General features: G+C 41.6%; 1 protein-coding gene across 2 annotated transcripts in view; it reads left to right on the top strand.

Moving 5' to 3' along the window:
• The window catches only part of MYO7A (myosin VIIA), a 69,966-nt gene that overhangs the window by 16,886 nt on the left and 29,167 nt on the right, over positions 1-23,913 (top strand). Inside the window, exons 11-27 of one of the 2 annotated variants that reach the window (XM_072401648.1) lie at positions 249-459; positions 1,336-1,471; positions 3,224-3,330; positions 4,139-4,195; positions 8,045-8,182; positions 10,293-10,451; positions 11,021-11,113; positions 14,198-14,292; positions 14,994-15,078; positions 15,229-15,447; positions 15,529-15,636; positions 16,270-16,479; positions 16,555-16,758; positions 16,899-17,075; positions 20,365-20,454; positions 21,151-21,278; positions 23,711-23,837. In XM_072401648.1, coding sequence (XP_072257749.1) covers positions 249-459; positions 1,336-1,471; positions 3,224-3,330; positions 4,139-4,195; positions 8,045-8,182; positions 10,293-10,451; positions 11,021-11,113; positions 14,198-14,292; positions 14,994-15,078; positions 15,229-15,447; positions 15,529-15,636; positions 16,270-16,479; positions 16,555-16,758; positions 16,899-17,075; positions 20,365-20,454; positions 21,151-21,278; positions 23,711-23,837 — 2,344 coding nt within the window. The remainder of the gene's footprint in view (positions 1-248; positions 460-1,335; positions 1,472-3,223; positions 3,331-4,138; positions 4,196-8,044; positions 8,183-10,292; positions 10,452-11,020; positions 11,114-14,197; positions 14,293-14,993; positions 15,079-15,228; positions 15,448-15,528; positions 15,637-16,269; positions 16,480-16,554; positions 16,759-16,898; positions 17,076-20,364; positions 20,455-21,150; positions 21,279-23,710; positions 23,838-23,913) is intronic. The other variant, XM_072401657.1, reaches the window with a different exon arrangement.

Genomic DNA, 23,913 nt, shown 5'->3' with positions numbered 1-23,913 from the left:
TGACAAAATAATAATAAGTAATGGGAGGTAAAAAGGAGCTGGGTCAGCACAGAGAGTAACTAGACACTCCAAGAACAGTAGAGGAATATGACGTGCAGGAAGAAAGAGGTTGTAGCATTCTATATAGGGGTTCTCGACATGGTGAGACTTCCATTGCTGACCAGAAATTGCTTGTGAATCCGATGTGCTCAATCCACTTTCAGTCTGATTCCATGACTTGGCAGTAAAGTCTTTACTGTTTTTTGCAGCTTTGAGCAGCTCTGCATCAACTTTGCCAATGAGAATCTGCAACAGTTCTTCGTCCGACACGTGTTTAAGTTGGAGCAGGAGGAGTACAATCTGGAGAATATCAACTGGCAGCACATCGAGTTCACCGACAACCAAGACGCCCTGGATATGATTGCCATTAAACCAATGAACATCATCTCCCTCATCGATGAGGAGAGCAAGTTTCCCAAGGTACAGGAACCATCCTTAGTAAGGCCTCAAATCCAAGAAAGATGGGTTGTGGCTGGCAACCCAAACATATATGCCAATCCAACAGAAATTATTATGTGTAGATATTAATAAATATTGAATCCAACATGGAGAATGGTATCTCTTTGTATGGCTTCGCAGGGTAAAGTTGGGGGTGAGCTCTTGCCCCATCTCACACCAGATCATCAAAGGTGGCTTCCATGTTTCATGCATCAATGGTTTCCATTAACCAGAATGCAGAGTGTTCATTGAGTGAGAACTTTCCTGAATATGACATTGGGTACCCATAGATCTAAACTTCTATTTTCATATGTCGTAGGGATCTTTGGAGCTTTGCTCATTATTTTTGTGACTTCAGGTCACCATTGTGAGCAGATACCCTCAGAAGTTTTGCCACGCAAGGGAACATTTTTGGAGACTATAGAAGTCCCAGAGAAATGTCTATGAATCCAATAATATTGATCTGGTAAAGTGTCACCTGAAAATATTTAGTCAGCAATGCCCCTGTAATACCAAAAGGGACCTCAATACTGTTCTTCTAGCAGAAGTCACCATAGCACTGTGGTTCCTGCCTGCCAACCTTCCTGGGTCTAATGGCTATCCCTAACCAAGACATTTACCAATTTTGTGCACATGAAACCACGGGCTGGGAGGGGAAGGTGACTGAGCCACATTGCTTAATTAAACTACAGAAAAGTCTCATCACCAACCTGGCTGAGTTACAAAGTTGTGCAAAACTTATCATTGGATAGAAAAGTGATTCCATAGGCAGGTAAAGCAGCTCCACCATATGTATTGCAGCTGAATATTCTGCTGCGGTGTAATTGTTGGGTAGGAATCACTTTTTTGTATTTGCAGGGCACAGATACCACTATGCTGAACAAGCTGAACACCCAGCATAAACTGAACACCTTTTACATCCCTCCAAAAAACAGCTACGAGACGCAGTTTGGAATCAACCACTTTGCTGGCGTTGTTTACTACGAGACCAAAGGTGAGCCCATTATAAATCACAAATATCTCTATACATGGGTCAGGGAGGAGTTATTTATATTGAAGACCCCACATCCCACAAAGCCTTTCCTAAAAATCCGCAGCTGTACTGCAGCCCCATTCATTCCTATAGTGGTTCATACTGGGTGTCTGTGGTCAGCCATGGGTGCACCATACATTGAATTCATCTGGCCACGGTGCATGCACACTAGAAAGATGGGAAGATTTTTTTGCAAAGACTTTTTGGCATTGAAGGTCAGCAAATTAAGGAATAAATTAGAAAGGTAATTATTTAATTGTGCAGGCAACCCTATGAGGTTCGGGTATTTAAAGCCAAACTCTAGGGAACTTTGTTTCTGTCTTGGGTACCATTAAAAAGCCATATTTTATATCTCACCCCGCTGGCACCCGACATTCCCCTTGTTCTGTCCTATACTCCAATTGTGAATGGGCCCTCAGCATTCTCATTTACAGAACTGCTGGACCACCGGCAGTCTTGTGATCGAATGATTAAGCAGCAAGAAGAAAATATGTGAAGGAAAAGGATACAAATTAAAAAGTTTAATTAACATCAATGGTATGAAAACCAACATTTAATTCTTGTGGTTCCAGGGAAAACCCCTACTGCAAGGGTAATTATCACTTATCCCTACAGTTTCACAACAACTGTAATATGGGGCATATTTATAAAACAGGAAATGTCATATTCAGCAGTTATTCACTGCAGCTAATTCTTTCCTGTGCATGTGTTTGAAACAATTAACCACTTGTGAATGTAAAGTAGTGAATGTCATGTTAACTGTTCTACAGTTTTACCCCTAAAAGTGAAAGTGTTCTTAAATTCCCTATTTAATGTACAGCACTGCGTAATATTTTGGTGCTATATAAATACTGTTAAATAATAATAAGAAGAATTTCAATATTTATAATTGCAAATGATTATATTCATTTATTTTAGAAATATTGTTGGGTTCCCTAAATATTGATTCTAATCCTTCACCTTGCTAAGTAGAACGATTTCCTTCACTGTAGCCATCTCAGTGTTGTAGAAACAGCAGCAGCCAATGCATTTCTTTGTTCATGCTGAGAATTCCAGATAAATATTTAATAAAAATGAAACTCCTATTGCAAGAAATAGATGGGTGAATTAATTATTTTTCTCTTTTCTAATATGCTGCCTTGGTTTTATTTTGTTACAATGACATAACGTATGCTAAGCGGCTCCAGTTTTTGTGATCACTTTGCATGGAGTGGAGGTGAGGAAATCTTCCAGCCTCCTGAAAGGTGATAGGGGTAATTCAGAGAAAAAGAGAACATTGCGGTGAATCTGATAGGTACCAGGAGCCAGATGGTAGGTGCAGAATGAGCGGCGCAGTTCTTCGTCTCTTGTGTCTTCAAGCAATTTTCATAATATCGCATGGTCTCATATTGCTGTTCTTACAGTGCAGAGGTCACAGCTTTTATGTGATGCGTATTGATTAAAAGAATAGGTAAACCCAATAATAAAGGGTGTTTAGTAGAAAAGGGGTGTAAATGCAGATCAATGGGGGGCAGCATGTAAACTACATGGCAGTATGTACCATTGATCTTGGCATGTGTTTTTTTGCTTTGCTTCTCACCTTGGTGGGGTGTCAGGGGGCCCATTAGTCAGTTCTGCACAGGGACCCCACTAGTCAATTTTGCACATGGATCAACTATTGGCTGCTTCCACCACTGAAGACATTTTAATACATTTTGACCCTTTACTGCACAGGATTCCTGGAGAAGAATCGGGACACCCTCCATGGGGACATCATACAACTGGTCCACTCCTCCAAAAATAAATTTATCAAACAGATCTTTCAGGCTGATGTGGCCATGGTAAGTACTGGTGTCCTGGGCACTGATGCAAAATCTTAAAAAGAAAGTTTTGCCTGGATTATTTTTTTGTTTTGTTTTGTTACTATTTGTGCTTTCTCATTCTTGTTTTTATTATTTTTTTTAGTTCAATCTCCCTGATACTAGGGCTACTTTACGGATTCTATTAATAAATTATTCCCCCAGTCAATTCCTCTGAAATTCGCTGACAGATGGTCCAATCTCTTTACACTTCTTCTTTCAGTTCCTATTAAAACAATGATCCGTTCTGCCACCTAGTGGTCAATAGTCAAAAGTGCACAATTGTCACAATAGGAAATTATGAGCAAATTAGCTGGGGAATAATTTAGAAATGTGATTTCTGATTGATATAACAATCAATGTACAAATCTATTCTTTACGATCAACTAAAAATATTCAGGAATAATCAATCAATCTGTACTGATATGGTTCAATGCAAATGTTAATCAATTGTTGAACAAAAATAAAAATAAAATGCCAGTTCAGTAGATTTTTTTGTACAAATACCAATAGAAAAAAAGCACTTTTTTGATTGATTATTGATTGATTGGATTTGAATTGATTGATATATCAGTGTATGGATAGCATTACCTATAGATGTATTTTTTAGATCTCAGAATGTTTCCATGTGTGCAGTGTGATTACATGAACCTAATCCAATGATTATATAACCTGGTCCAGTAATTAGAATCCTGGGAGTTTGGACCAAGTGATGCTTCACCTACTTGTAATCTTCTTACTGATAACTGTCTTTCTTCCCCTGATTCCTCCGCTGCATTCTGTCCTGTAGTTTCTCTGTGGCTATGCCAGCAGTGCTTTTGGCCCACCATCTACCCCACCTCCAAAGGTAAATTCCAGGTCTTGTGATCTTCTATCTGCTTTATACAGATCCCCAGATAGACTCTGCTGCCATCTAGTGGCCGACTCTGCAAATTACCTAAATTATTCTTCATTTGTGTACCCACTGGGGTGGGTTTACTAAGGGAATATAGGCTGTCCACTTAGCAAAGTGAATTTTCCTCCAGGGATCAAACACTCAGTTTGCAAATAACTTGCAGGGAAAATCTTAAAACAAAGACTTTTGCCTAATTATGAAAGTGAATAGTTCAAAAATGAAGAGTTGAATTTACCAATGTGTAACTTCTAACCTAAAAGTGAAATATCCCTTTCAAGGGGATAAATCACCTTGCTAAGTGAACAGCCTATATCTCTTTAGTAAATTAGCTTGCTTTGTGTGAAAGGGGGCAGATGTACCAAAAGAATTTAGGCTGTTGAATTACCAAGGTGAAATATGACATTGCAAGGGATAATTCACTTAGCTCAATAAATGTGATTAACTCAGTAAAGAAGTCACATTGTAAAGTATACCCAATCACATGCAAGAAAATGTAAAAAGAAATATTTTTTTTTTCCTGGTTTCCTGCACATGTCTGGATGGTTGAAGCCAGCAGAGTTTTGTCTCATTTACTAAGCTAAGTGAAATATCTTTTATAAGGGGATAAATTACTTTCCTATGTGAACAGTAAAGCCCAGTGTGCACAACATGGTTTACAAATCATTGTCAAAGCTTTTGACTGGATTTGTTTTTGCCTTTAAGGCATCCCTTTGGGGATGTTAAGCACTGATCTGAACAGGAGTGCTAGAAAGTCTCAGTGTATGGATCAGAACACATTCACATGGTAATAATGTAGAATAAGTGTATTCAAGTTAATGTGAAGCACTATATATATAATCATAGAATATACAATACAATAAAATTAAATCCATCTATAATACTGATGGAAAAATGAATGGTGATGTAGAACTGAAAGAGTCCACTAGATGGTGCTAGAGTTCCTTTCCAATAAATCACATACATTGGGATAAAAGGAAAGTAACTGTATTGTGGCTGATTTACTAAAGGAATTCAGGCTGTTCACTAACCAAGGTGAATTTATCCCCTTTGCAAGGAATAAATTACTTAGTGAATGAATAGTAACCAAGACCAATAATATAAATGTTTCTGATATCTGTGAATATAAGTACTTATTGAGTGAATGTATTATTGTATTTCAATGTTTTACGGTGTATTAATATGCCATAGACCGTAGCCAAACCATTCCTTGAAATATTCTTCAGATGACTGCTCCCTTTCTGTCTCCTATTAAAACTTATTGGCTAAGCCAATGAGATTGCATGTCTGATAAGCCCCTCCCTTTTTTCTAAATACTAATGCATATACTAAGCCAATCCCCCATCTGGTGACACACCCATTAAAAAAAGCCCCTCCCTTCTCCACTTATACTCACAGTTATAGCTGCACCCTTACTGTATTCATATGCTTCCTGCTCCCATTGAGTAACATTGAAAAATGAATTGATAATGAACATTGTGCTTATCATGCTGGATAACTGGACTACAGGGATCATGTGACTGCTAAAGGAACATCTGATTATCAGTTATTAAATACTCCTTTAGTCATTTTTTAAGTTATTTTTGCATTGGTTAGTACTGGTCATAATATATTTCTATATATAGAGTTCATCCAGTCCTGAGATTGACACAGATCTGCTTCATAGCACAACTCTGTAGCAGGGAAGGAAACCAATTATTTCTCTGCTGCACTTTCACTTTCACTTACAGGTACCCTCTTTCTTTACTGATTGGGTAGGCAGTGAAAGGAGAAGCTGCCCACTGATGTGTTTATCTCTGTAACTCTGCCCTCTCCTCCTATCAGCATTCTTCTTGCACTGCAGCTCCTGATTGGCTCCTTGTCTTGCTTCTTCTTCCTCCTCCCTGAGCTTTTACTAAAAATACATTTAATAATAAGGGAAAAGATGACAGACCTGCACTTATGTGTGACTTTTATATCTGTTTGTTGGTTTAAGGGTCAGTCCAGCCCAAAGTGATATTTGGCACACGTGGGGCTCAATCTGCCCCTGGCAGATCTTTTATTTACATTCACCAAACATCAATTTGTGGGTGAATGAGTCACTGTAATTTCAAACACATGCACTGGGTAGATCAAACTGCAGTGAATGTTTAGTGAATGTCACCTTCACTGCTTTAAAAAATAAATGTCTACATATTGATATTTATTAAGAATTTTGAGTGTCCTTTCCCTTGTTTGTCTATACCAACTCCTCCGGTTACATTTTTTTAATTTAAGGGTCATGAAAGTCCAGCAGGGATGGTGGGAGCCCCTCTTAATTGGAACAGCAGGTGTACAGACCTGGGATCATGTCAAGTGACCAGGAGGTGTACAGAACCTGGATTGTGTCATGTGACCAGCAGGTGTACAGACCTAGGATTGGGTCATGTGACCAGGAGGTGTACAGAACCAGGATTGTGTCATGTGACCAGCAGGTGTACAGACCTAGGATTGTGTCATGTGACCAGCAGGTGTACAGAACCTGGATGGTGTCATGTGACCAGTAGGTGTACAGGCCCAGGAATGTGTCATGTGACCAGTAGGTGTACAGACCCAGGAATGTGTCATGTGACCAACAGGTGTACAAACCCAGGATTGTGTCATGTGACCAGGAGGTGTACAGACTCAGGAATGTGTCATGTGACTATTAGGTGTACAGATCCAGGTGTGACCAGTAACCAGGTGATTTGCCATATATTTGCCATAATTCTGCACTCGGCAGCTGTTATTGCTCTTGAGTTTTTTGGGATGATTCCCATATGACGTTCCCATTCCTGGCAGAGTGAAAGTTGTCCCAGAACTCGGCCCATCATTGTCTGTATTTCCTTTTTCTGTTATTGTGAATCATCACCTTTATATCTCTGCAATAACAGTGCTGGGAGGACATGAGTGCAAATGTGTCACTGCTAAGGACCCCATAGGCCAGTGAATATGACATTCACCTAAGATCCCTTGACAGTGAATGTTCTAGGTGCATATGTTTTCAATACCAGTGATGGATTCTACACCAGTGAAAGGTTAATTGGTGAATGTCACATTCACTGCTTTAGAATAGACATATTATATAGTCACAGGGGAATTTCTGCTCACTTCCTGTCTAAGAGACACAACAGGAAGTGAGAGAAAATCTTCCTAGCAGAGTGCATACAGAAAAAAAAAACCTTAAAACCTTAAAGGAGTTTTAAGCTTTCTCTGCTCTAAATAAAACCATAAAACTGGTATTTGGCTGCTTTCTTTTTGAAATGCAAAGGATATGAATTTGTTTCGCTTTCATCCCCTGGTGTCACCTTTGTGGCAAGCTTGAGGAAGGGCAGGTCTAGCAGCCAATCAGAAGTGCTGCCTGCACATGAGCTGATCATAACTCATTTGTGTTCTGCAACCACTTCCCTTTCCAATCACAAGCTAGGGGGCGGAGCTGTGACCAAGCAGTATTACTGAATTGCAGAAGGGAAAAGTCTGGTCACTGGTCTGACTCTGCTCTTCGGCAGGGCTGTGTGAAATTTTTGGGGCTGGATGGACAGCATTTCAAATCTGTTTTCTTGGAATTTTACACATTTGCAAAAAGAAAATAAAAACCAAACATTTGAGCCCTCCCTGCACCCCTCCGGCTGTGAGAGCATCAATGGGTTAAGTCGTTATTTTGGCACCCCTGCCTCCCTCCGCTGTGTTTTCCCATTCAGTGTCACAGGAGGGAGGAAGAGGCTCTCTCATTCTTATCATCTTTCATTTCCTGACTCCTGGCTTCCAATCCCAAATATCTGTTTTTCTTTTTTTTTCTCTCTCTAGGGGGCTGAGACCAGGAAGCGCTCGCCCACCCTGAGCAGCCAGTTCAAGCGATCGCTGGAGCTGCTGATGAGAACCCTGAGCGTGTGTCAGCCGTTCTTCGTGCGATGTATAAAGCCCAACGAGTACAAGAAGCCCATGGTAAGTACTCCCATTGGTGGGTGCTCTGCATGGGGTCACTAAAGGGGTGCTAAAAATATGCAAAGGGGTCTATGCATGCTGAAAATTAATCAAACTGATGAGTTTTATAAAATCACATTCGCCTTCAGCGCCAGATTCCGGGCGGTTTTATTTTTCTGCAAAAAACAGGATTTGCATTTTTTTCTATCCAGTTGTGGGATATACACAGCTCTGTCACCCCAGTGACCTGACCTTTCTCCACTGAAGTTAAACAACACAGCCTAATCACAACAGCCCGTGATTGGACAAGGATGGAGCAGCAGCAAACTGATGGAGCCAGCTCTCTCCTCCCGCCACTTTGTTTGCTGTCTGCACATGTTAATGCTGGGCATCTGATTGGTCCCAAGTATTGCCCCTCCCTCTCTCGAGCTGGGGGACGCTCTACAGAAGACTTCAAGGCAAAATCTACTATTTAAATTGATTGATTTTTAAAAATGTGTTGGATGCTGGCTCCCCCTGCTGCATGTTATGGATCCTTCCACTCCTGTAGTGATAAGCAGCTGGTGGGTGGAACCATAGCACTGCAGGGGGGGATCTTGGTCATCTCACATTCTATTTCATTTTGTCAACAGATTGCCCTTAACTATGGTAATTTTTTTTTTAACACAAACGTGACAACATTGTTCATTCTTCAGTGAAGTAACTGCAGGATTGTCACACTGATAATTGGATTACAGCCAATGGCGATATGAGGAGTAGGTGGGTGGTCAGTGTCACAATGCTGCAGAAAGTGTAGGCAGAAGCTGCCCCTTCCATTCATTGGCTTTCAGTCCTTACAGCCAAGCATCACAAGTGGGCGGTACCTAAGGTGGCGCTTATGCAAATACAGTCTGCCTAGGAACGCCCATTCCTCCAGCCTGACATCCAGCCATGAGAGCATTTACATAACTCCTCCCAAGAGCCAGCCTACTGCTTACATCATAGGGGGGAGGAGTGAGGAACACAGCAGGGAGCTGTGTTTTCCGAAAGCTATGCAGCACCCTGTTGGCTCCTCCCACCAGCCACCATCTGCCTGCATTGCACAGGGAAGCACAGAGAAAACAGAAAATGATTACTGTCAGATAGCTGTTGATGGAGAAATGTTCTGGTCCGGTTGGATGTCACAAATCTGTGTCATAAGATTCTCTAGTGTTAATTTTATGACCGCTTTATGACCCTGGAAAGATAAGTAGCACACATGCAAAAAAACAGCGCCAATTGCCGTCATCCGCCACGCCGTCTCCGCCTCAACTCACATCCTTTGTACTAAAATTCACCACCTCCAGACTAAACAAACTTTAATAGACTTTTGGATGGCTGAACTGTCTGGGGAGCATTAAAAACTATTTTTACTACAGCAGCTTCATCATAATTCTGTCTGCACTACAGTTTTCTCTTGTTGATCCTGCCAGTGAAGTCTACCTGTTTCCGCTTCCTGTGATGGGGTGGTAATGATGCTGCACTGCTCCTGTAATCACAGCAGGGTTGTCACTCTCATGTAGGCTGTGCCTGTTTTCATTACAATGTGAGAAGACATTACAGGGGGCGTGGCTAACAACTTTGAAAGTGCTGATTGACAAGTTTGTCACTTATCAATCAGCAACTGACTCCTCCCATTCCCACCCATTGCTTCCTGGATTGACAGCACTGAATCCCGCCCACTTTGATCTGCAGTGTCTGGGAGGGGGAGCTTGTGAGAGATCAATGAATGATTTGGAGTCAGTAAATATTTATTGATCTATAAACAGTGTCATGGTACCTCTATACTAAAGTTAGACAGGGTCTCTTTAAAGTAAACTTTTGCCCATGTCAGCGTCCCCCCCTTTAGCATGTACTTACCTTTTGTTTCGAATGCAGCTAGTATAAGTATCTCGGTCTGACCTGGTATTAGCTTCTTGCAATCCCCTGTGGGAAATGGAGTGGCAGTGTTTGCAACCAATCAGGTGCTTGCATTTGTGCTTATAGAAGGAGAAAGCAGAGAGGTCACCTGATCAGTCTGCCACTTCTCCTTCTCTGGCCAATCAGCAGGCTGGGTGCGGAGTAAAGTCAGAACTATTATGATTTTGTGTAACTTTTTTTTCCTCTATGGCAGCTGTTTGACAGAGAGCTGTGCGTCCGTCAGCTTCGGTATTCGGGAATGATGGAGACAATCCGAATCCGCAGGGCTGGGTACCCTATCCGCTACACCTTTGTGGAGTTTGTGGACCGATATCGGGTGCTGATGCCAGGAGTAAAGCCAGCTTACAAACAGGTAGAATGGACTTCCATGTGGGGCGATCACATTCACGCATATGAATATAGAAGGTCTCAGGTTATCCTTGGGCTAGTCAAATTATTCCTTTGCTAAATACAAATCTGTCTTTTTTAGGTGGTAGGATTTCTTATCTGGTTTTGTATCAGCCTTGTGTAATCTCTTTACAGCAGAACTTGGATTGAGATAGAGAGAAGCAGCACAAGAAGTAGCCAATCAGTTCTTCTGTAGTGACAGGAATATTGATAGAAGGAGAGAGCAGAGAGATGCGTTCATCACTGTGCTTCTTCTCTAATCACTGTCCATTTTCGGGCTTGGGAATAACAATTATTATAGTTCTGCACTGCAGCTGAAAAATATCAGGTATCCTCTCCTGCCAAACAGAGCTGTTCTGTTTGGGGCGGATACAAGACCAGTCACCCTGCACAAGAAGAGGGAGCAGCAGTGACCGGTCTTTTTTTTAAAAAGGGAAAAGCAAGGGTACAAAGGCAGACCTAATGTATGTTTAATCAGGGATAACTGGGGTTTCCCTTTCAATGTTCAGCTTATAAATTTGCTTTCATCTCAAGGGAGATTTGCGTGGAACGTGTCAGCGCATCGCCGAATGCGTCCTGGGAAAGGATGACGATTGGCAGATTGGCAAAACAAAGATTTTCCTAAAGGTAATGAAACATCCAATGACAACATTGTTTCTTAAATAAACATATTTCACACAGAAATGCAGGGGGCGCTGGTGGAAATTACCTGCAGTCACATGACAGACTGTAGCTGATTGGTCTGCAGAGAGTGACCTAGTCAGCACAGGCATGTAAAAGCATGGACTTACCTAATGGTGGTCAATGTGCTGAAACACAGAATCTTCCCTGATCCCAGGCACTGCAAGTATTCTGCACTTTCAGGGGTGGAGCATAGCTGCTCCCCCTGCTGGAAGCTTTGGTTTCTCCCACTGTTTATGTGTCATTATAGAGCTGGCAGGAGGAACCACTGCAAGCAGAGGGGTTGAAAGAGATTGCCAATTCATAAAAAAGACAGATTCTTTTGAAAAAAAAAAAAAAAAAAGAAAAACAACCACTGATGATCAAAAACAGGCAATGTACTCATCAATATGGTGGTTTGTTCATGAAAGTATTTCACACTTCTAGGCCTACAGCATATCTGCACCCCTGCTAGACGCTTTGGTTTCTCCCGCCAGGTAATGTATCACTACAGGGTGTATAGGCTGGCAGGAGAAACCATTGCATGCAGAGGGGGAGCAGGTATTCTACACAGACTGATAGCATGATCAGTTACCTGCAGCAGCCGTGGAGCCGTGAAGAGGTGACATTTAAATAAATGGGATACTGGAAAGTTAAGTGTGTGATCTCTTCTTTACAGGTGCTTTTATATACAAAAACATCTTGTTCTTGACAGTGTCACATGAATGAGACTGCTAACCCATAGCAAACAAAAAACAGGCATATTCACTATTATATATATATAATATTGACATCTTCACTGATCACAGTCACTGCAAGTATTCTACACTTCTAGGCGTGCAGCATTGCTGCTCCCCTGCTGGACACTTTGGTTTCTCCTACCAGTGTATGTGTTACTATAGGGCCTATGGGCTAGCAGGAGGAACCATTGCAAGCAGAGGGGGAGCAGGTATTCTACACAGGCTGTTAGCATGGTTGGGCACTTGCAGCAGCAGCAGTATGTGACTGTTCTTATGATGGTAAACCAAATACATAATAACCCTATTTTTGACAGAACCATATGAATGAAGCTACTATTACATTGGAAAATGACAGATTAACTTTAAAAAATTTAAAAAAAGCTATGAAAAAAAGGCAACATACTCATTATTAGGCTCATTATATTGGTTGAAATATGGCATCTTGGTTGATCCCAGTCACTGCAAGATTTCTACACTTCCTAGTGTGTAGCATACCTGCACCCCTGCTAGATGCTTTGGTTTACCCCACTAGATTATGTGTCACTGTAGGGTGTATGGGCTGGCAGGAGAAACCATTACAAACAGAGGGGGTGCAGATATTCCACACTAGCTGATAGCACGGTCTGCTTTTTGCGGCAGCTGTGAAGCAGTGAAGACACAACATTTACACAAATTGCCTAAAAGGCAAGTATGTGAGCTCTTCTTGGGTTGGGGAGTAGTGAATTTAATAAACTCGGTGAATTGGGCCGTTCTCGTTTACCAAACATGTATGCGAGAACAGCCTTTGTAAATTCGGCCGGCAAAACCGAATTCTTGGGACCTGGAAGACCAATCAGGGGAGCGGAGCTGTCAGATCGCTCACTTACAGGAGGATTCCTACGGCTGTATTTATGAATGCAGCCACGATAATCCTCCTATAGTGATTTCCAATGGTTTCCATCAGAACTTCGAGGAAATTTTCTCGAGAATACCAAAGGCATTTTTTTCTCATCACTATTGGGGAGCAGATTGCTGGAATTAGGGGGAAGCATGTAGAGGACTCAAAGGCAAATATGATGCTCCTTCTTTAAAATGGTGCATTTGGTCCTAAGGATAGACATACTGTATCCAACAAAATCCAACTAGTGGATCCGACCCGTGCAGGGACCACACAGCATCACTTTCCTATTTCCCAGCTGCTCAGAAAGCTGACAATCCCCCCACTCCTGACATCCTATGCAGCTCCGGGGCCTCTAATGTCTTTTATGGGAAGCTGCATCTGTCAGTCCTAAAGGAAACTCCTGCAGGAAATGGAGGTTTCCCCAACAGGAAATAGAGAGAACAGTTTTCTGGACATTCCATGAAAGTTTGGATAAACATGAGGGACCGGGAATGAAAAGAATCCAACAAATGACTCAGGACAGAGATCAGATAAATAATTGTAGATATGTTTATAATTACTGCTGGGGATTGTTATTTCCATGTTATTATTATTACTATTAATATACAGTATATATATAGCGCCAACATATTGCGCAGCGCTGTACATTAAAAAGTGGTTCCAAATGACAGACCAATACAGACAGTGACACAGGAGGAGGAGAGGACCCTGCCCCGAAGAGCTTACAATCAAAGAGGTAGAGGAAGTAACACACAATAGGAGGGAAGATATGTTATAATAGAGGGGGATCTTTGTGTGATAAGAAGTGGTTTTATTTCATAACATATGAATATGAAAATATGAAAATGTTATTTAAAGTTAAGGAAGGATGTTTGGCACAGAGCGGGTCCTCTATGGAATGAACTTTTCACATTTCCTGGAAATATCTCAGACTTAGCATCCCTGAGCAAATCTCAGCAGTTGAAATATTTGGGGCCATTCGTAGCTTTGCCTTAATGATGGGAATTTTGGAGCTAACACCTCTGCTCTCCTAGATTGTAAGCTCTTCGGGGTAGGCTCCTCTCTTCCTGTATGTCTGTATCGGTCTGTCATTTGCACTCCCTATTTATTGTACAGCCCTGCATATTAGGTTGGCGCTCTATAAATCCTGTTTATTATTAATAATGATAATAACTTGTTCCTATCATACCTGTGGCACGTGGTGACAATCTCCTGTACTATATAAGCCCCTGACAGTATATTGTAGCATTATATATATAAGAAATATCATATGTGCCTCCTTGTGGTGCCAAGATCTGTCACCATATACATTGTAAGTTGACCACCCCTGAAGAACAATAATTGGTATCTTGCAATCTACCAGTCCTTAGATGTGCCGGCTGCATTCATTTGGGATTTATATTCAGTTTAATAATGCATTTCTTATTCTAGGATCACCATGACATGCTGCTGGAGATTGAAAGAGACAAGGCCATAACAGACAAGGTTATTCTTATCCAGAAAGTGGTGCGGGGCTTCAAGGACAGGTGAAGTGCTTCTACGCAGAAATGAAGACCCCCCTCCCCCCCAGCCGCTCTCTTCGCTCCTCCAATGATCTACTAATGACTTCCTCACTCATAACCTCATCATACGCACGGCTCCAAGACTTTTCTAAAGCTGCCCTGACTCTCTGGAATGGTCTTCCTCATCCTATTCGGCTTGTCCTACTTTCTACTCATTTGAAAGAGCCCTCAAAACCCAATGCTTCAACCTCACCTACCCGTCTTCTTTTGTCTCCTAAACCCTCATTACTTCCCACCATTCCATATCTCTCCTCCTATTGTGTGATACTTCCCCCACCTCTTAGATTGTAAGCTCTTCGGGGCAGGGTCCTCTCCTCCTCCTGTATCTTTCTGTCATTTGCAACCCCTATTTAATGTACAGCGCTGCGTAATACGTTGGCGCTATATAAATCCTGTTTAATAATAATAATAATAATAATAATAATATTAATAATAGAGACTTATATAGAACAATAGCAATTAGTAAAAACTAGAAATGCATTAACATTCTAGAATAAAATGGATACATTATTGTCAGTACTGTAGAGTTATATAGCATATAAGTAATATAGTAAATAAGTTGAATGTACATTGTAATAAAGATAAATATGCATTGAAAATCATTGAATTTATTATTACTATATTATCATTCTGACTTGGTAACCAAATTGCTTCTATTTTTTTAGGTCTAATTTCCTAAAAGTGAGAAAATCTGTTTTGCTGATCCAGAAATATTGGAGGGGACACAACTGCAGGAGAAATTATGCCGTGGTAAGTGACGCTCATATAATGATAATTAAAGTGGTCCCCATTAGTCAATGCCCAAGGGACAGATTAGTTCTATTTCCAAATGTATATCACAATGGAATCATAAAAACATGGCCACCAATATGAACCTGCAGCCTTGCTCTGGTTTTGTAGATGAGGATTGGCTTCTTGCGGCTCCAGGCTCTGTACCGCTCCCGGAAGCTTCACCAGCAGTACCATATCGCCCGCAAGCGTATCAGCCACTTCCAGGCTCACTGTCGAGGGTACCTGGTCCGTAAAGCATTCAGGCATCGGCTCTGGGCGGTCTATACAATCCAGGCGCACGCCAGAGGCATGATCGCCAGACGGTTATACAAACGCCTTAAAGGAGAGGTAAGACGACCGTCACCATGTAGCTGTGCTATGGCCATCCAAGAACACAACTGTAAATATTTCTTTTTCTCCGGTCTATAGTACCACCGGCGCCTTGAAGCAGAGAAACTACGCCTTGCTGAAGAGGAACGCTTGAAGAAGGAAATGAGCGGCAAGAAAGCCAAACAGGAAGCTGAGAGGAAACATCAAGTAAAGTGTCTTTATATTCTATGTTGTATATTGGAGATTTTAACCTAAACAAAACGAAGGCTGCTAACTTGGCACGCTCAGCTATGGATTTCCAGAAAAAGGTCTTCAGTCCCCTGTGGGAATGATTTATTAATGAGTGAAGGGAGGTAAACATCTGTCATGTGTAAGAGGTTCTTTCTCCAAAGGTTTGCTACAGGCAAACAGCCCATTCCTTATCATCATGGTCAACCACCCTGATCACTGACACCCCCCTTATCACCATGGTCAACCACCCTGATCACTGGCACCCGCTTATCACAATGGTCAACCACCCTGATCACTAGCACCCCCTTATCACCATGGTCAACCACCCTGATCACTGGCACCCCTTTATCACCATAGTCAACCACCCTGATCACTGGCACCCCCCTTATCATCATGGTCAACCACCCTGATCACTAGCACCCCCTTATCACCATGGTCAACCACCCTGATCACTAGCACCCTCTTATCACCATGGTCAACCACCCTGATTGCTAGCACCCCCTTATCACCTGGGTCAACCACCCTGATCACTGGCACCCCCCTTATCAAGGAGTCCTAATGACTTGACGTCTTCAATCTCACACTGGTTTCATTTGGGTTTCTTGATAGGAACGTCTTGCCCAGTTGGCACGAGAAGATGCGGAGAGACAGGTGAGAGAGAAGGAGGAGGCCCGCAGGAAGAAGGAGTTGCTGGACAAGATGGAAAAAGCCAGAAACGAACCTGTGAATGATTCAGACATGGTAGACAAAATGTTTGGCTTCCTTGGAACAACGTCATCTTTTCCAGGCCAGGAGGGACAGGCACCAAGGGGATTTGAGGTAAGGAACCCTTTGCATAATGAACTTTGCTACCATTTTATTTACCAAATTCTGTAACCAACATCCCTTTTTCAGGATTTGGAGAGAGCCCAAGGGGACATGGAGGAAGCTGATCTAGATGAGGCCTTGCCCCTTCCCGAGGAGGAGGAAGAAGATCTCTCTGAGTATAAGTTTGCCAAGTTTGCAGCAACGTATTTCCAGGGGACAACTACCAACACCTACATAAGAAGACCCCTGAAACAGCCTCTTCTCTACCATGAAGATGAAGGGGACCAACTGGTAAGAGGCGGCATAATGGTTTTTGTATGTTGTGGGATCTGCTAGAGATGTGCATGTGTCCAACATAAAGATACATACAGTAATAGAAACTTTACAAAGGGGCTTCATTCAGTATCTGATTTTTATGAATTAATTCTCAGGCTGCTCTTGCTGTTTGGATTACTATTCTCCGTTTTATGGGCGACCTTCCAGAGCCAAAATACCACACAGCCATGAGTGATGGTAGTGAGAAGATCCCCGTCATGACGAAGATCTATGAGACCCTGGGGAAGAAGACTTATAAAAGGGAGCTCCAGGCACTTCAAGGAGAGGGTGAGGTAAGTGTCTTCTGGACTATAAGAACAATGGGGGTCCATCCAAATTTTAGTAACATACAGGACAACTCAAGGCCAGATTTGGTCTTTGTTCTAAGCACCCCATTACAATTCTTTTTTTGTTTTAAAGAATTTTTATTGAGATATTCCAAGGTTTACATGACAATAAAATGGAATGTTACACAATGCATGAAAAACCAATATGAAAACAAGTTCTGAGAATACACAAGACAAATATGCAAACACATTAGGATAATGCAATGATAAAATAGTAAAATAAAGAGAAACCCCAGTATCTCTGTTTTTTTATATATATGCAGACGGAAAAGAGGAAAAAAGGAAAGAAAAGGAATATAGAGGAGGGTATAGTGGTGGTGGTGGGGGGGGATAGGGGGAGGGGTGTCCCAACTTAATTTGTCAGTTCGGTCTTTACAATCAAACACAATGACTCACTCTTCACAAGAGGAGTCACCGGCCAATCTATCATACTCTGCAGATGTACTAAACTGAACCCAGTAATACCCGATCTGGATAAATTTATCGTTCTGATCCATCCCAGCTGTCATCATGTCTTCCATACGGTAAACATCTGCCACCCTCCTTAGCCAGTGCCCAAGGGTTGGCCGTTTGTCACACTTCCACACTGCAGGAATGCATGCCTTTGCGGCATTCAAGAGATGTCGTAATAAAGAGTTTTTGTATGCCTTTTTCGACGTATGAGAGACATGAAGTAACGCCAAAGCGGGTTTATCTTTAATAATAATATCTGTGAGCTTTTGGAAAAGGTCTGCCACCAAAGACCAGTAAATAGACAAAGAAGGGCACTCCCAGAAAATATGCAATAACGTACCAGGAGCTGATCCACATCTCCAGCAGATATTGTAAGTATGGGGGTAGATCTTAGATAATTTTGAGGGTGTTCTATACCACTGAGTGGCCAGCTTGTAATTCGTCTCCTGGTATTTACTGCAAACTTATCCTTCTGAGTTTCCGAAAATTTCATTTTCAAGTCTGCCTCTCACCGGGTCACAAAGCCAGGAGTTTTGGGTGCATGTACAGCTAACAGTGCCTGGTATGAGTAAGACAAGGAACCTTTCAGGGGATTCCTTGCTAAACACAGGGATTCCAAAGACAACAAGGAGTGGCAAAAGGTTTCTGGCTGTGGAAGAGGACGTAACATATACGTAAGTTGTATACAGTGCCAGGGATCCAAAGGATTGCAGGGATCCAAAGGATACAATTCAGGCAAAGGATACCATGACCTATCCTGTAGAAAATGAAATGTCCTGTAAACACCCCTGGCACGTCACTGGCGAAAAAATGCATCGGGGATCCCAGATGGAAACTCCAGACAGCCCAGTATGGGAGACAATGGAGATGGATAATCAACTACCTTTTGAGAGGAGAAAAACCGAGAGTCTACTTTAAGATTCGTCCCAATCAGGGGGTGTTGCATAACAGAAGCTTTACCGTATTTGGGGCTCATGCCAAAGCGTCAAATGGTGACGGCGACAGAGCGTCTTCCAAGCTTATCCACAGTTTAGACCCACTGTTAGTACACCAGTCCAACAACCTGGTCAAGTGGACCGCCTGTTGATATAAGATTGGGTCTGGAAATGCCATACCTCCTTTTGCCTTTGGAAGTCTCAAAATTGTACCTACTATCCGAGGAGAGCCCAAAGACCATATAAACCTCATAAACCCTGACCTAAATTTACTCATAATAAGCAAAGGAACATGTACCGGGAGTGCCTGTAACATATATAACACGCTAGGCATCACGTTCATCTTCACTATATTACACCTCCCAAATCATGTAACGGTCATTTGACGCCATTTCTGGAGGTCCTTTCTAACACAGTTGAGGAGCAGCAAAAAATTAAGTTCCACAATATGTGACAAATCAGCAGGTTTCTGTGTACCTAAGTACCTAATGGAAGAGGACACCCAGCTAAAAGGTAAAGGCGGTGTTAGAGCCAATTGAGTTTGTCTCGGGATGGTAACATTTAGAGCCTCTGATTTCTGGAGAATAATTTGATAATTTGATAAATCTGCATATGTACGAAGTTCTGCTACCAGATTAGGAAGGGTCGTGACTGGGGAAGAGATATAAAATACCAGGTCGTCACCATACGCTGCCACCTTGTGTTCCGAATGACCAACTTGGACTTTTATATTCCCATTAGAACGGACATGTCCCAAAAAGGGCCCCAAAGTTCCCACTACAATTCTTAAAGACATTGGATCTCATTTATGGGTTATGTTAATTAACTTCCTATCCTGAAGACACAACACAAAATGTGAAAATCTGTACAACATTGGGAGTAATCCCATTTTAGACAATAGTCACCATAATAGGTGACCTCATTGGAAGAATTTCCTACACTTTTACTTTTTGTGATAACCATAGCATTTTGGACTTCCTATTACCAATCACCAGGGCAAAAGGAGATGGCGGCAGCAGGTGGCCACTTCTCTAAGCACCATCCTAATGTCACATGTGTGGGCTACTGAGACACAAAGACTTGGCGTGAGATAGGAAACCTTGTTTGTGCCTGCAAAATATGCTGTTGGGGAAAAGCTTAAGCATTTCAGATCATTTGGATTACCACCGCATACATCTAACCAAGCCGTTCTCAACCAAGGTTCTTTGAAATCCCAGGGTTCCTCCAGAGTTTGTTAGGGGGCTTCTCCAGCTGTGGCTGATTGACTGCCCATTGGATGATGCCTGCATAGTTCTGTGGCCAACACCACTTTAAAGAGCCAGTTACAAGACTCTATGATGTTTGTAGGTGTCTATAAAGTAGGCATTCTAGCCTCCACTGTAGGGGGCATTCTTTCCACTACTCAACATTTAAGGAGGCTTTTTTTTCCATTAGTAGAGGTTAGAAGGGGTTTCCCAAGACCTGAAAATTGTTTCAATGCTTCATCAGAGGCAAAAATGGTTGAGAGAGGCTGACCTAGCCAGTGAAGTTGCCCACCATAGTGATGGGTCAGTAGGAATGTGATGGGGTCTGTAGGAAACCAGGAAGCTCCTTCAACAAAAAAGCTTAAGGGAGGCTAAGCTACTCAAGGATTTTTAGGTGCCTTTTTAAATTTACCAATTAAGGCAAAATGACTGGAAGAGTCTCCACACTATGATCTCAGTCACATGGGGATTGCATTAATTTCATTGAGTTAGCCATACACCTACATCATGAGAGGCAGCAGTAAAGTGAACCATTGTGTATCATTGCAAATCAGGAAACAGAAGCTTAGTGTGTAATGCATTTTTCTTTGCCATCCCATGCAGAGCGCTCACATTGACAACCTCAAGAAGAACAGCGTACGCCATAAACTGGTCTCCCTAACGCTCAAGAAAAAGTCCAAGCTAACAGAAGAGGTAAGTTATATGTATGATTGTTTTTATTATTATATATAGTCATAAAGCAGTAATTAGCTGAAGCAAATATATAGTAAGTGAACAGTAAATGCAAGAAGGGGTTACATTGCTTAGCACTGATTTCACTGCAGCCAGGAAAATCAGATTTCTTGTACTGCCAACAGGGCTGTGCCGTGTAAATCTCAGGGCAGGAAGAACAGAAACATAAATCCTTTTCAAAAAGTCTTCCATGTGTACATAAATCTAAAGGTATGACTGTAGTTTATCCTGTGCACATGTGCTCGTTAGAATATTGAATGTGTATGATGCAATGGAAGGATTTCTTTGAGCGTCAGTGCCATTCAATCAGAAAGTTCCGAAACTCCTATTCTGTGCCATGCTATGCCGTGCCCTCCAATGCCTAAATCCATCAATAAATGGTATTCTGTACTCAGGCCACTGGTATGCCAAGGTCTTCTTTTTTGCTAATTCGAAGAACCACAAATATGATATCCTCATTAGAGCTTATGGTTTTGTCAGGAGTCAGGGGCAGATATAGGGAGGTGCAAAGTGTGCCAATGCATAGGGCCTCCTACACTCCTCAGCCCCTAGTCAGTTCTGCACAGGACCCACTATTGGCTACATCCGCCCAACTGATTGTCAGTGCCACCCCACCACCCATTTATTTTTTAACTCTTTGCTTTGCTTATTTTACAGGTAACAAAAAGACTTCATGATGGGGAATCCACCCTGCAGGGGAACAGCATGCTGGAAGATCGTCCCACTTCCAATCTGGAAAAACTGCATTTTATTATCGGCAATGGGATCCTGAGACCAGCACTTCGGTCAGTGGTAGTTTTAGTCACTACTTGCAAACATGTGCTTGTTCTAAAATAATCAAGGTTGGGATAATAGTAATGATGGTAAATGCATTGCTAAGACTTTCCATTTCTCTTTTAAGACATTATGGGTGGAGTTGAATATGAGGATGCATAATACACAGATAATTTTTGGAGTCTGCTATAGGCCCCCCAGTGCTAAAGAAGAAATACAGAATCAACTACTAGCACAGATAGAAAGGGCAGAAAAGGCTGGGATAGTGGTAGTGATGGGTGATTTTAACTACCATGATATTGACTGGAGTAATGGCTCTACAGGAACAGCAAATTTATGAATTTAATACAAGATAATTTTTTGGTTCAGTTTATAGAAGCTCCAGCTAGAAATGATACTCTGCTGGACCTAGTTCTTTCTAACAATGCAGAGCTTATAACACATGTGCAAATAAAAGAAAATCTGGGTGACAGTGACCATAAAATGATTTCATTTAATGTAAGCTGTAAACAGGAAGCAAAACCAGGAAAGATAAAAACATTTAATTTTAAGAGAGCAAATTTTCCAATATTAAGGACGGTTCTCCGTGACGTGGACTGGGAGACAATATTGTCCTCAAAGAATACAGATCAGAAATAGGAATGTTTCAAGACTGTTCTACACAAACACACTGAAAAATATATTCCAATGGGTAATAAGCTTAAGAAGTTAAAATTAAAACATATGTGGCTCACAGCTGATGTTAAAAAATCCATAAAGAACAAGAAAAGGGTGTTCCAAAAATATAAAAATGAAGGATCTCCTTCATTGTTTGAAAACTATTAAGAATTAAACAAAAAATGTAAAAAGGTGATAAAATGTGCAAAACTTCGAAATGAAAGACCGATTGCAAAGTAAAGTAAGGCAAAGGCCCCATATTTTAAATATATTAATAGCAAAAAGATCAGATCTGAGCCAGTAGGCCCCTTAAAGGATGTCGCTGGGTTATTAACTGGGGAAAAAGACAAGGCAGAATTACTAAACACTTTTTTAGCTCTGTCTACACAAAGGAAAATCGCAGAGCTTAAGTCAAAATTAATAATAATATCACTGCCAAGTCACAATGGCTCAAAACTGATATGCAAAATTAAGGTTGACAAAGCACCAGGACCTGATGGATTACATCCATGTGTCCTCAAAGAGCTGAGCTCAGTTATTTCAAAGCTGATGTTTCTCATTTCAATCACTGGCATAATACCAATAGATTGGAGTTAGGTCCCTAAAAATGATGATTGTCCCCCAAGTGGTCCCACTGACCAATAGAAAGTTGCTGGAGGTAAAATGATGAAAGCTTCCAAGGTGTTTGCATGATAAAAAACTCTGATGTGTTGCCAACTCTGTATGCTTGCTTTTACACCTAGCTGGCATTTAATCAACACCACATCCAAAAAAGGGTCTGCCATTGTTGTTGTACAGACTGGATTTAAAACCTTTGTTCATATCCTTTTCATGATTGACTGATCAGGTGTAGCTTACAAAAGGTATGATTTTTCTGCCTTTCCAACATAGAGAAAGGGACAAGGGTATGGCATTTCTGGCAAGACCAACAGGTATTTTCTGTACTTGCTGATAATGCTTTGAGTCTGAAAAGTAAATGCTAATGCAGCCACCACATCTAAGAAATGGTCATCTGTAATATATATTACATTTTAGTTTTGTGCTTAGAGTTTGCCAGCCAGGTATAAAAGAAGGCATAGAGATGTGCCAACATTTTGTTCTTGAGGTCAGCTATTTATATATTTACCATGACAGGTTCGCTTCATGGAGATATTAGTAGTCTGTTAGAACCCTGATGTATCCTCTGTTATGTTTCCAAACATTGAGTACTGGCAGTATTCACTTTGTACACATTTCTGGCCTCCATGTGTCTGCACACCAATGATAATAAATGATCGGCCTCTTGGGACACCCTGTACTGTTACACCCATCCATCAGGACAGGGAGTGATAGGAAATATCTGCAATGGGAACATAAAACACATTTATAGGAGATAGAGAGAATAAAATTTTGTTTTCTCTGCTTCCGAGTCTTCTGGTCCTAGAGGCAATCAGTTTTGTTTTCTGGGTGTCCTGTGCCCCTACCCCACCCTGGACTAAAGAGTGCTGCAGTGTGTGGCACCCCCATAGGTGGCGCCATTCTGCATTCTGCAGTGCCCACCACTGGTAAGAGGGTGAATAAGACCTGCAATGTCACATAACAAAGACACCCAAAATAAAACAAATTTAGAAAGGGGTGGGGGGTGTGATCCTGCTTCATGGGTAAAAGCTGATTCACACATGTTCCAATAGAATCCATTGCGAAAAAATGTGTAAATTTTGGATTGGGTGAATCGATGGTGAAAATTTATAGTATACACACTCCTGTCAATGTATGGTGAACTAAACATTACATTTTGATTCTGCAGGGATGAAATCTACTGCCAAATATGCAAACAGCTTACACAGAATCCTTCGAAAAGCAGCCTTGCCCGTGGATGGATCCTCATGTCTCTGTGTGTGGGGTGCTTTGCTCCCTCTGAGAAATTTGTCAAGGTCAGTTACATGTGACTGCAAGAGACAGTCAGAGACTGCAGACATTGTACAGTAGACGGTCAGAGACTTCAGACAT

The sequence above is a fragment of the Pyxicephalus adspersus genome, chromosome 1 (genome assembly GCF_032062135.1).
Source record: "Pyxicephalus adspersus chromosome 1, UCB_Pads_2.0, whole genome shotgun sequence".
Classification (NCBI taxonomy): Eukaryota; Metazoa; Chordata; class Amphibia; order Anura; family Pyxicephalidae; genus Pyxicephalus; species Pyxicephalus adspersus.
The sequence above is the reverse complement of the archived record's forward strand: the minus strand, read 5'-3'. Positions and strand labels throughout refer to the sequence as shown.